Source organism: Mustela nivalis (assembly GCF_964662115.1).
Source record: "Mustela nivalis genome assembly, chromosome: 9".
In the NCBI taxonomy this organism is placed as follows: domain Eukaryota; kingdom Metazoa; phylum Chordata; class Mammalia; order Carnivora; family Mustelidae; genus Mustela; species Mustela nivalis.
The window spans coordinates 21,578,668-21,591,420 of record NC_139028.1 but is presented as its reverse complement, the minus strand read 5'-3'; the positions used below and the strand labels follow the sequence as shown (position 1 = coordinate 21,591,420).

The following is a 12,753-nucleotide window of genomic DNA, read 5'->3' as shown; positions in this document are numbered from 1 at the left end:
TGCCTTCTTCCCTTATTTCTAGGCCACATAGCCAACTCCATCTTCCTTCTTGGTCTGAGTATTGGCGTTCACCAATATGTGTGGAGTTGTGGGAGGAAGGGTTTCAGCTGTGGACTCTCTGTTGAAGAAGCACCTTGAAACCCAAGGCTGGGAGGCCAGGACTTAGAAAGCCTGTCCTCTCCCTTCCCTCAGCCTCAGAGTTCCGATCTGTGAGAGGGAAATCAGGGGGATGTGGCTGGAAGACGGACATCTTTAATTATCGAGTTGTACGACCTTATGCAAATCAGAACCTCCCTTGGGCTTCAGTAGATGGTGTCGCTTATTCCAAACACATAATTGAGATTTGACGCGTGCCAGAGACCACGGGTACCCTGACAAGATCCCTGCCCTTCCAGAACCTGCGGTATGGTGTGGGGGAGAGAGGCTTAAACCAATAGCCATAGCATAATGCTATGCGTAATGGTAAGCACTATGGGTACGCAATGGAGAGGGAGCCTGACCTCACCTGGTGGACAGCAGGGAACAGAGGAACCCCAGGAAGAGGAACAGCATGTGCAAAAGGCACGCACTCATTCAGGGGTGCACCATGTTCCAGAAATTCACAGAAGGGCCACGCAGATTGTCCATGGATCTCCCACATCAGAATCACCTGGGGCAGGGGGGGTTGTTAAAATCAGACTCTGTGGATTAAGATTTAAAACCTGCTTAGCAAATGTCCTGAGGTGATTCTTACATACACTGTGGCCTGAGGTCCAGTAAGTGAGTACCAGGTTCTCAGATTTTCATGTGCAAAGCCGTAAGATGGGGATCTTAAAAAGGCAAAGTCTGGCTCAGCAGCTTTGGGGTGCTGCTGTGGTGCATGGATCACAGCTTGGCCAGAAAAGGGCCCGGCTAGTGTTTCTTGAATTTGCATGCGTATCAGTATCCCCCAGAGAGCCTGCAAAAACATAGAAATGGAGTTCCTGATTCAGTAGGTCTAGGGTTAAGAGGACCCAAGAATTTGCATTTCTAACAAGTTCGCAGGGGTGCTAATGCCACATCTCCTGGGCTGGTGCACAGGGCTGGGGGGGGGGGGCAGTGGTGGAATGTGTGGGTGGGGGCAGGGTGTGATGGGACTTACCGGCCCCTGGCCTCTGCCAGCAAAACTCTAATGTCAGCTGGGGCACCGGGAGTGGGGGCAGGCTTATTCTTCTTTCCCTCCCCTCCTTACAGTGCTTACCGGACGACCGAGGTGGCCCACAGGAATTTTGCCAGCAGCTTCTCGATCTCCAAATACAACTCCACCCTCCAGGAAAGCCTCTACAGGTGTGGTAGTGTGGGCCAGGCTGCCTGCCTGTGAGCAGGGAAAAATGGGGGAGTGCTTTGAGTCAGGGAGTCCCTCTCCTTTGGCCTTTTTGAGACCCAGCCTCCAGGAGTCCATCTGAATGTCCTGAGCATCCCCGAAACAGTCCCCATTTGCCACCTGTCTCCTGACTTGAAAGTTATTGAAGTGTGGTGCAGAGAGAACCTCAAGGTCAGCGGAGCCCCAAGCATTCATCTGTTTGTTAGAGACCGTAAATAAACCTTGGGGCCACCAGTCTGCTGGGTGTTTGGACTGGGAGCCACTGTAGGGAGTGGGCTTGAGGTGGGGAGGGAGAAACATCGCTGGAGTCATGGGGGGTGGGGAAACAGGAGCAGGAGGAGGGCCAGGTGCATGTGACGGGGACAGGGAGGCCTGGCTGGGAGGCCCTGTCCCCCTCCTGGGCCCTGCCATCTGTCATCTCTGCTTGCAGACCCGCCCTTGTCCCAATCCCACTCAGGGGAAGGTTGAAGGGTGCTCCACCAGCTAGTGGTGTTTACCTTGGGGAGGGAAAGGAGAAGCCAGGCTTCCAGAGAAAAAGGGACAGGGAGGGGAGGGGAGAGAAGAGAATGAGCTGTAGCCTGGGTGCCTGCTTTGTGCTAGGTGTTTTGCAAGCTACATTGCCCGTGGAGCATTGAGGAACTGGCCGAGGAGAGTCAGGCCACCTCTTGTGCTGTGGAAAGATTCAGGACAATGAAGTCATGAGTTCAAAGGACAGGGATCTACCCAATGCGTGCAATCTCCCATAAGAAAACTGAGGGGTGGGGATAGGGACAAGAGTGGGGATGATTTGCACTGAGCTATCCCCATTTCTGGAGAAAGCACTAGAAGGGTCTGTCTCTCTGGGAGGGAGATCAGAACCTCTATCTTATGCAAAGGAAATGGAATAGGAAGTTAGAGGGATTCAATCAGGGAAGGCTTTCTGGAGGAGGTATCTAAAGTGCCCTTTTCCCATCTTCTGTGTCCCTTTGTACAGGTCTGAATGCCCTTCCCAGCGGTATGTCTCTCTCCAGTGTTCCCGTAAGAAGATGCTCTTCTTCCTGGACTGTGGCCTGTGTGGGGTGGGAGTCAGGGAGCAGAGACATGGGACCCCTCTAGGGGAGATGGCCAGCCCGGGGGGTCCCAACAGGAAGATAGTCTTCAGCAGCAGGCCTGCTTCAGGGCTGAGGTCCCTGTAAGGCACTGGGACAGTCTCAGAGTAGCACTTCTTCTTCTCCTGACTCTGCTCAGCCCAGCAACCTTGTTCATACAGGGGAAGCCCTTCAAATCTCACGGATTCTGGGAGGTGGAGAGGACTGGAGGGCTAGTCTGGATCAGTTTAAAGCTCCTGTATCAACAGATGTGGAACTAGATCTAGGGCCAATATTTACTGAGTACATTCTACTCTTATTGACTCTTGATAAATAATTGCATTTCATTCTCATGAGGCAGGGCCATTACTGTCCACTTACTGATAAGAGACTGGCATGTTTGTCTCACTGCTGGTAGGTTAGGAGCTGGTATCTGACCTTGGGTCTGACCCCAAAACCCAAGCTGTTGAGCAGCCTGTATATATGTGCTGTGCTCTCAGTAATGACCAGGTGGGCTTGCTCCCCTGAGTGGGCGGGCACAGGGCTACAGACAGAGGGCCCACCCTTCGGACTACTACCGGTTCTTCATTCTCTCCCGCTTTAAAGAGAAAAGGAAACATGTCCTAACAGACTCCAAAGACTGCCCTCCTTGTCCACAATTTTGGGGAGATGACTCCAGAACATGGTTGGGAATGTCCCTGTGGGGGTACATACAGGGTCCCCAGTAGCATTAAATGACCCCCTGGGGAATCATATGGGCACAGACCCACCTGCACAGCACGGCAGCCCTGGGATTTGCCATCATGATGGTATGGTGCTTGGCACAGTCCCCCAACTTCAGACACTTTAATGAGCATTTGTCATCGTTAAGGAAAGAATGAATGAGTAGGAGGAAAGAGGAACTTGCCTGGGATGAAACTCCCCGCTGAGTGATCCCAGCAGTCTAACCCTCCCCATGGAAGCTCTGCTTTGGCAGGAAACAGCTGGGCCACATCAGATTAAGTGAGCAAAGCTGTGTCCATGGGCGGGCACGTGCCCTCAGGATGGGGCTGCCTGAGCCTGCCCTGGGTCCAGGGAGCACGGGAGCCATTCTGAGAGCAGCAGAGGTCACAGTTCCTCGCTTCTGCTTCTCCCCAGACTGTGGACTAAGGGCCATGACGGGGAGGATCGTGGGAGGGGCGCTGGCCCCAGAGAGCAAGTGGCCTTGGCAAGTGAGCCTGCACTACGGCACCACTCACATTTGCGGGGGCACGCTGATCGACGCCCAGTGGGTGCTCACCGCTGCCCACTGCTTCTTTGTGTGAGTGCCCGAGGGGCGGGGAGCACCAGGGAGGGCTGATGGCAGATGGATTTGTCTCTTAGCAGAGAGGGCTTTGGTTGTGAGCCCAGGCCCCCAGTCTCAGGACCATGATCTGCAGTTACTGTTGGGTCCTGGGACTGGGCATTGGGGCTACTTGTTCTGAGTGCAGCCCAGAATGAGAAAATAACCTGGATGGCCTAGAGGGAGGGTGAGGCAGGCAGGAAAAAACGGCTTAGGAGTCTTTCCCTAAGAACAAAGAATGGGGTGAAATAAAAGGCTTTGGGTTTGTTACCGCTTCCTGCGACAGGAACTTCCGGGGAGGGAGCCTGAGGAACAGAAATGCTATCCCAGGGAATCAGGAACGGAGGGATAGGGGTGGAGGGGAGGGTGGTGCTGTGAGCTTCTGACTGTCACCAGCCAGTCTAGGCCCCTGGAGCTGGGGGGCAGGAAAGGGCTCTGAGGATAAGGCGTCAGGGGCACTAGCTTCCCCAGGAGGGAGTGAGTCTCTGGCAGGTCACTTTGTCCTGTCTACAGCTCCATTTCTGCTGACCTGTCCTGTCCACCTTATAGGAAGCTTGGTGGAATGCAGAGAAGACAGTGGGGGTCATGAGGTGCTGGGTGGCCAGTTAAGGACCGGCTTTTAGAGAAAGGGGGGGCTTGTTTTTGAGTCCTGGGCGAAGATGGAGGGTTCCCTTTTGAGGTCATTTCGTCCATCCCCCTGCCTGTAAGCTGGTGCTGCGGCTGTAGCTCCCTGTGCATGGCAGACACTGCCAGGGGGCCCTGCCAGACAAAGAGCTGGACCATGCTCCCTTGTGGCTCTTGCAGGACCCGGGAGAAGGTTCTGGAGGGCTGGAAGGTCTACGCAGGCACCAGCAACCTGCTCCGGCTGCCTGAAGCAGCCTCCATCTCCCAGATCATCATCAACGGCAACTACACGGACGAGGAAGATGACTACGACATCGCCCTCATGCGGCTCTCCAAGCCCCTGACCCTGTCTGGTGAGTCAAAGCCACGCCCGCTTTTCCAGCAGCCCTCGGAGCCCAGCCTTGCCACGTCCATAGGCCCTCTTGGGGTCCCAGAGCCTCAGCACGGCGGAAGCCAAAGGTTCTTAGGAATCATTTAATGGAGCACTTCTCTACTTTACCATTGGGGAAACCGAGGCTCAGAGGCTGGAAATAAGGTTGTGCCAAATGACACATCTTACATTGCAAGTTGATGACAGAGATAAGGCTTGGGTACTGGTCTTAACCAATATGAATAGATTGAATCGTTCCACACATATTTATTGAGCACTTAACAGGGGCCAGGCACTGCGACAGGCAATTTACAGCTGCATCATTTACTCTTCCCAACTTATCCTGTAGAGCAGGTACTATTATTAGCTTCATTTTATACTTGAGGACATGGAGCCTCAGGGAAGGAAAATTACCCACGGCCAGAGTCCTAAGTGGTCGCCTGCTCCAGGATGGGATCCAGGCGGGTCTGCCTCCGGAGTAAAGCTCTTCGTGCTGGCAAATTGGGATCACTGCAGCTGGGAGCACAGCACGAGCACATATGCAGACAGTGAACTGCCACGAGGTTGGCCACAGGACAGAAATGCTAGGGGAGTTGTCGGGAGATCAAAGGTTTCATCTATGAATTCACTCACTCTTGTGCGCGCTTATCAAATACTTACCGTGTGTCTACTGCTATGCTGCGCGCTCTCCAGTTGAAATTGCAAGTAGAATGAAATGGGTGATGCGCAGCCAGTAGAGGCCAGTGACTCGATGGTGGGGACAGCTGGGGGAGCCGACATGGCACAAGTGGGGCTTCTCTGGAGAAGGATCTCTAAGGTGGACTGGGCTTTCTGGGCTCTCTGGTTAGTCCTGACTTTCTCGTGCTCTGAGCCTGTGAACTGGTCTTTCCGGGCATATTAATTACAGAGGCAGTGGCAGTCCTGAGTCAGACACTAGGTCGTCAGAGTGGGGTGAGGAGGAGGAAACAGCCTAAGCTCGGTTGGGCGGGGCTGGCCCAGGGCCACGCCCTCCCAGAGCCACGCCCACCAGCAGGCCAGTCTCCTTCACTGTAGCCTATCAGCCCATTTTGTGGCGAGGGGCGGTCTTCCCTGCATGCCTTACCCTTCATGCCCACCTAAGAGGGGCAGTCAGTCTGCAGGACCAGAATAGGCATTTCCAATCTTGCCAAACCCAGACTCCATTTCGCTAACCATCCTGATCTCCCACCACCGCAACCTCCCTTAATGTTATTTGGAATTCCAAATCAAATTAGGTAATCTGTAAAACCAAATGAAAGCTATTATAACATTGTGTATGGTTTTCAGACTGTGGCAGTCCCTCTACAGACTCATAGGCCCCTGGGCAGGAAGCACACATCTTGACTGAGAATTACAGTTTAGACCAGGTGCCCTGATTTTGGGTTTAGAAATCAGGGTAGATTTTCTTAAACTCCTTTGGCGGGCCAAGCACTTTCAAGTCACAGTTCTATCGAAGAAAACTTGTGAAAATTCACTGATAAAGTTAATTCCCCCCATAAAAGTGAATGGAGGATAGAATCATGTTACATTTTTTTTAAAGACCCTATATCTTAAAAATGGGCATATTTTAAGAAATTATGTTTTGCATTTTTTGGTTAATGATTGATGCCATGCCTTCATTTCTTTTTTGTTTACTCTCTAGCAGACAAATGTGTTAGACCCCGGTACTTAGAGCCCAATTTATAGGAGAAGAATCTAGCGTTCATTCCCTCCCCCACACTCCCGTTTTCTGTGTCACTCCTTCCTTTCTTCCTTTCTTTGTTTGTTGAGTACTTTGTATGTGTCAGGCACTGTTCTAGGTGAGCATAAGAAACCATTGAGAGCATTGCAAACATTCTATCAGCTGGTATTTTCATCTTGCAAGTTGGAGTTTGGTGGCTCACGCCCTAGCATAAAGATCCCAGTCCTCAGAAAGGCTGTGACGTGACGCACAGCAGCACCTTCTAAATGTTTCTGAGCCTGGGAGCAAGTGAGCAGGGGTTTTGTGGTCCATGCCTCTAGGGATGTGCTCTTCCCACTTGGGGAGGTTGAGCTGGAGGAAGCCCCTCAGTTGCTGACCCACCTGTGGGTGCTCTCCCCAGACCTGGCTGGACACATCACTGAGAGGCCATGGTGCTAATGCCTGGGACTTGGTCTGCTGCTGCTCCCTCCTCTGACGGATGGGCATGGAGGAGGTTCAGCTGGGAAAGCCACTCATAGAAGGGAGATCCTTAGAGCCACCCTGGTATCGGCGTGGCACAGGGGAGCTTCCAAGGCATATGCTTCTGCCCACAGGGCACTCACTGAGATCAGAATGTTTACGGGAACTCTAGCAGCAACCCAAAGGCTGGAGGGTCAAGATAAAATGCCTGAGTTTCTTGCCTGGTCTATTCAAGGCCCTAGAAGTTTCTGAACCATACTGGGGCAAGGAGGGAGGGTCCTAGGACCTGGATACCCCTGTCCCTCCCTAGTACCATCCCAGCTGAGATCTCCAGCCTTGACCTTGCTCTGATGTCTTGAGGTCTTGTTGCAGCTCACATCCACCCTGCCTGCCTCCCTATGCACGGACAGACCTTCAGCCTCAATGAGACCTGCTGGATCACAGGTTTTGGCAAGACCAAGGAGACTGATGGTGAGAGGCAGAATTGTTGGGCTGCGTGTGTGTGTGTGTACATGTGCATCTGTACAGAGTGTGTGGGGGTGATGTGTCGGGGTGTATGGAGGAGGGCCTATCTAGATGAGGGTTTGGGCATAGAGATTCATGGGCCTGCATGTGGGTATGTGTGTTCACATCACCCCCACACATGGCAGACCAGTTTATATTACATCTTGTAACCCATGTTAGAAAGTTTTGGTCTCCCAAGTATCACCCTTAACCCTTCTCCCCATTTTACAAATGAGGAAGCTAAAGACCTTTGGGGCTCTGTCATTCGCCCAGGGTCACCGTAGTTGTTTCTGATAGACAGAACTAAGTCTAGAACAGCCTAGAATAGTCTAGAACATGCCAGGCTGGTGCTATCTGCATCATACTCCACCACTTGCTCACAGAGCCTGGGTTGTTTCTTACACTTTGGACTAACTCTTCCATGGAGAAAGCCCCCATTAAATTGCAGTTATTTTTGAATTTTTTAAAAAAGTGAAAATGAAATGAGAAAAAAAAGTTTTTGTTTTTGTTTTTAGTATATGCAGCTTTAGTCAATCAAAAGAAAAAGTCCCAAATGTGCAGGTGAAAAAAATGCCAAGACACATGCTTAACTAATATCTGCCACTTTCACAGAAAACTTACCCTATAAGAATATACAAAATGTGTTTATGTACAGCGTGTACCTAGGGGCCTATATGGTTATTTCCTCAGAACTCTTAGGTGCCACCTCCTGGCGAAGAGGCCAACACTTCATTCACATATCTTTACCAAAAAAGACTAATTGGCAACAAATAGACTATTTGACTGTTGACAACACTGTACATCCTCTATTCAGACCATGTAGGCTCCGCTTGGTCAGTTAAGATCCTCCCATCAATGCAGACAACACCAGGTACCTACCAAGTACCCATGTCCCCCTACATGCAGATCCTACCAGGTGTCTGTGTCCCCCTAAACAGCTTCACACGGAGCTCTCCCAAGTGAAATCCTGTAAACCAACCTGAGGCAAATGTGTATGAATGTATATACCTGAGCAGATGTCAAAGTAGTTGGTCTCCAGCCAAGACCACCTGGAGACCCCCTATAATCAAACATGTTTGGTCCATTGCTCACTGCACTGAGGGGGAACATATACCACAGGGAACCATGGACATCTTAATAACAGAGTGCTAGGAAGGACTTATTGTAGGGGAGGGCGGCGGTTCAAAGAAGTGGAACATTTCTCTAGATTGGATGCTTTCGGGAAGCAGGGATAATTCTTTTTTTTTTTTTTTAATGTTTATTTATTTATTTGACAAAGATCACAAGTAGGCAGAGAGGCAGGCAGAGAGAGAGGGGGAAGCAGGCTCCCTGCTGAGCAGAGCCCAATGTGCAGCTCGATCCCAGGATCCTGAGATCATGACCTGAGCTGAAGGCAGAGGCTTAACCCACTGAGCCACCGAGGCACCCAAGCAGGGATAATTCTATGATTGGACATCCTAATAATCTCATCTAGGAGTTAAGAATAAGCAGAGTCTAAAACTATAATCGGCGAGGAGGCAGTAGCCATTCCTATTGGCTGGGAGAGGGGATAGTCGCCGTTATTTGTGGTTTGTGACCTACCTTGTTTCCATTTACCCTTAAACAAGGTTATGAAGTGGAGTGGTCTTCTTTCGCCTCACTTTATCTCTATTGCAGAGTGATCTTTGCTGATGTTGGTTCTGTAGGATGGTTTATGCTTGGCCCCGGAGCACGTGGCTGACCTCACAGAGAGCCTCTGGCCAGTTGCAGGTCTCAGGGCCTCCTTTCCCTTGCTCAGTGCAGTGGATGGTGACTAGCCTGGGAGCAGACTTGTTCTGGTCTCGGCTCCATAACTGACCGGCCGTGTGACTGTGGGCAAGTCACGCCTTCGGCCGTGAGTTCCTCCAACTGTAAATGGATTAATTATACCTCGTTAGGGCACATAGTTACTGAAAACAAATGAAATTATGTGTTTGATGGTGCTCTGCATACAGAGAAGATTTTGCAACATGAAGGCAGCCCAGTAGGCTTGTGAGTTTGTGTACATGTCTGTCTCTATGTTACATGTAGGGGGTTGTGTGTGGTGTGAGGGTGTATGTGGCCCTATGTTCTGGGAGGCCAGCCATGGGAATGGTATCCTCTGCTCCCAGGAAGCTGTGAATCTGAGTCATGGGGTGGCTGGCTAGAAGGTCATGAAGGTGTCCAGATCTGGTCTCACTCCTTTCCCGTCTTCTCTTTCCTCCACTCGCCTTCACTGAAGAGAAGACATCCCCCTTCCTCCGAGAGGTACAGGTCAACCTCATCGACTTTAAGAAATGCAATGACTTCTTGGTCTATGACAGTTACCTTACCCCAAGGATGATGTGTGCTGGGGACCTCCGGGGAGGCAGAGACTCCTGCCAGGTGAGAGGCTCATGTCCTGGGAGCCAGGGGCCATGGGGGAAGGCTGGGGTGGTGGTTTCAGAGTGAGAATCAGGTGCCCGCCATTTCCTGCTCAAGGACCACCTCCTACCCTGCTGAGATGTGTGTTCCCCCCACAGGGAGACAGCGGGGGGCCCCTGGTCTGTGAGCAGAACAACCGCTGGTATCTGGCAGGAGTCACCAGCTGGGGCACGGGCTGTGGCCAGAGAAACAAGCCCGGTGTGTACACCAAAGTGACTGAAGTCCTCCCCTGGATTTATAGCAAGATGGAGGTGAGTGTCTGCCTGGGGCAGACTGGGAGCTCCCCAAAGTTGGGGTGTCTGGTAGAGGGCCCAGGCTTTCCCCAGAGTCTTAGCAAAGTTCCCCTCACCCGTCGTGTTTGGAGGTGTTCAGAAGTGTGGAAGACTGGGACAGGATAGGAATCCAATGTTGGGCCAACCCCAGCGGCCTAGGTTTCTTACCTTCTGTTTCCTTCCTCTGGAGGGATGTAAAGGGGTGGCCCCAGGCTGGGCCCCAGCGGCATGTCTTCTCCACGGTGTGAGTTCACACAGCTGATTGGAGCGGTGTATGAAGGAGGCCTCCCTCCTTGGCAGGGAGTTAGTCTCATGGGTATCTGGGGTGCAGGGCTTCACCCCCACCTCTGCTGACCCAGAACAGCCCTACCTTCCCTGCACCTGCCATCTTAGCCCTAAAGCACGAAAGCTATGCTCACCTTCCCTCCTCTGCCTGAGAGAGGGGAGAGCAGCACACAGAGCTTGGGTGGCTGGTCCAGAAATCCAGCCTGGTGTCTCTCTGCTTCCACGGTTCCTCCTTGTTGCCTCTCTCCGAGGAGCAGTGCCCAGTGACAGCTGGACTGAATGGCAGGCTCTGAACCCCACCTTCGACATCTGTCTTCCTGACCCAGCCTCATCCTGTTCTCCCTGTTCTTGTCCTCAGAGGGAGGTGCACTTCCGGAAATCCTAAGCAGCTGGACTGTCCCACCTCACGGCACTGGCCAAAGTGACTGGGCCATCGGCAGTGTCATCTAGGCTAAAGGCCACCAGGCATCTTCGTTACTCCTACCTCTACTATCTGCTGCCTCTGTGAATATGCACACACGTGTGTGTATGTGTGTGTACATGTGAGCACATGAGTAGATGTTGTTACTCTCCCAAGGTCTTCAGAAACCAGAAGAGCTGTCAGCTCTTCGCAAAGCCCAGGTTGGAAAGCACCTGGAGTTAATGGTTTGGGCTGTGTGGAGGTTCCTGCAGGGGTAGCCTTAATGGACAGAGGTGGTGAAGCCCAAACAGGGCCCCAGAGAAGGGCCTGGAAGTCCATATTAGGCATTCTTGCTCCTCTGACCCTGACTTGGAGACGAACCCAGACCGCGTGGTCACCAGCAGCCCCGGGGACACCCGGGTAGCAGAGGGCCTGGGCTGGCCCTGGCGGGAAGTGTCCCCCTTTGAAAGAGCTTCCTGCTCTTTATCAGACCTCGTGCTGGTGCCCGGATGTGGAGGGCTGGCTGCATGCAGCAGTCCAGGCTCAGAGGCACTGGGGCAGATTTTTATTTTATTTTTATATTCAAGAAATGGAAGTAGATGCATTTTATAAAGATTCTCCAAAACTTCCAGGCGCCTGAAGCGCTAGCATCCATCACCCCACAGACTCCAAGGGGCTTCTGGGAGTTGTGCCATTCCAGAGTCCTGCAGAATGTTCCCGACCTCAAGTGACCAGATGAAGGAGCTGCTTTGGGGTACTCGGTAGGGAGCCCTCAGGCAGGCTGGTGAGCAGATCCCTCACAGAGAGCCACACGTGTCGCTGCATCTGAAGGCCACACCAGGGCGTGAAGAAATGGCTGCTGCTTCTCCATGGGTGTCAGAGCCTAAGAGAGTCCGGGTGGACAGGGTTCCCTGTCCAGTGCCCTCCTGGGCCTTTTGTAGTTTCTTCTCCGCTTCTCCACCTTTCAAATTCTCAGTTGTTTCAGAAACCGGGCATTGACCCCAACGCTGCCGTGAAGAGAGAGCCGACACTGTCTCCAGGCCCTCCAAACAGTCGTATTGAAGGATCTGAGGTTCCCTGCTCCCGTGAGCCATCAGTGTGTCTGGTTTCCATGCCAGCCAGAGGCCTGGGCCTTCGCCAGCCTCTCCTCTGGGCTACCTGTTCTTGCCCAGCCCCATTCTCCTCACCTTCCTGGGGCCTGCCTCACGGTGCTATGACTCTCAGAGGCAGGGTCCACACGGGTCAGCCCAGCCCAGCTCAGGCAGGCAGCAAGGCTGGACAGGGGCCGAGGGAGCCGGTTGCGTGTTATCAGGGCTGAGGGTGGGGGAGGGCAATGTTCATGTCTACGGCAGCCCCAGCAATGGTCTTCAGCAATAAAAGTTGTGTGACCTGAAAAATTTGTGATTTGTTGTTCTACTGATTCCCTGCCCACCCCGGTGTCCAGACAGCCTTTGTGGGGGTTCTTAGGTTTGGTTCCTCAGCTGTGGGTTCTGAGTGTTTATTTGGCCCACCAGCCAACCCCCGACCTGCCATATCAGTGCCTACTCTGTATCAGGTATCATGACAGGCTCAGGGGCACAAAGACTATGACAGTGTCCTCAGGAACTCATGATTGTGACTCAGTGTGACGGAAGCTATGACGAGTATGGACAGCATGCGTGGAAGCTACCAGTCGCACCTGGAGAGGTCAGGGAGGGCTTCACAGAGGACGGGAGGCTTGAAAGGAATCTTAAAACTTAAGTAAGTCAAACGTCACCAAACCAAGCCAAACCAGATCAAACAACCAAACAAACAAAACCAGACAAGGATGGGTGAAGGACAATCCAGTGCTTGTCTTTTCTCCTTTTCCCTTCTTCCTCTTTCTCTTCCTCTGCCTTTGCAAGCTCAGAGAGAGGCCTGATTGTAAGAAGCTTCCTCAAGCATTTCCAACAGAATTGGATCGGTAGTCCCATCGGTTTCTGAAAGATCTATCCCTTCTTGCTCCGCAGT

The 12,753-nt window shown here is 52.3% G+C and overlaps 1 protein-coding gene across 4 annotated transcripts in view; it reads left to right on the top strand.

The window, feature by feature from the left end:
- The window catches only part of TMPRSS13 (transmembrane serine protease 13), a 28,756-nt gene extending 16,595 nt beyond the window's left edge, over nucleotides 1-12,161 (top strand). For all 4 annotated transcript variants that reach the window (XM_082683472.1, XM_082683473.1, XM_082683470.1 and 1 more), the window contains 8 exons: nucleotides 1,213-1,305; nucleotides 2,316-2,359; nucleotides 3,547-3,709; nucleotides 4,535-4,707; nucleotides 7,255-7,353; nucleotides 9,626-9,768; nucleotides 9,906-10,058; nucleotides 10,723-12,161. In XM_082683472.1, coding sequence (XP_082539598.1) covers nucleotides 1,213-1,305; nucleotides 2,316-2,359; nucleotides 3,547-3,709; nucleotides 4,535-4,707; nucleotides 7,255-7,353; nucleotides 9,626-9,768; nucleotides 9,906-10,058; nucleotides 10,723-10,749 — 895 coding nt within the window. In that variant the 3' untranslated portion in view covers nucleotides 10,750-12,161. The remainder of the gene's footprint in view (nucleotides 1-1,212; nucleotides 1,306-2,315; nucleotides 2,360-3,546; nucleotides 3,710-4,534; nucleotides 4,708-7,254; nucleotides 7,354-9,625; nucleotides 9,769-9,905; nucleotides 10,059-10,722) is intronic.
- Nucleotides 12,162-12,753: the final 592 nt, after the last annotated feature.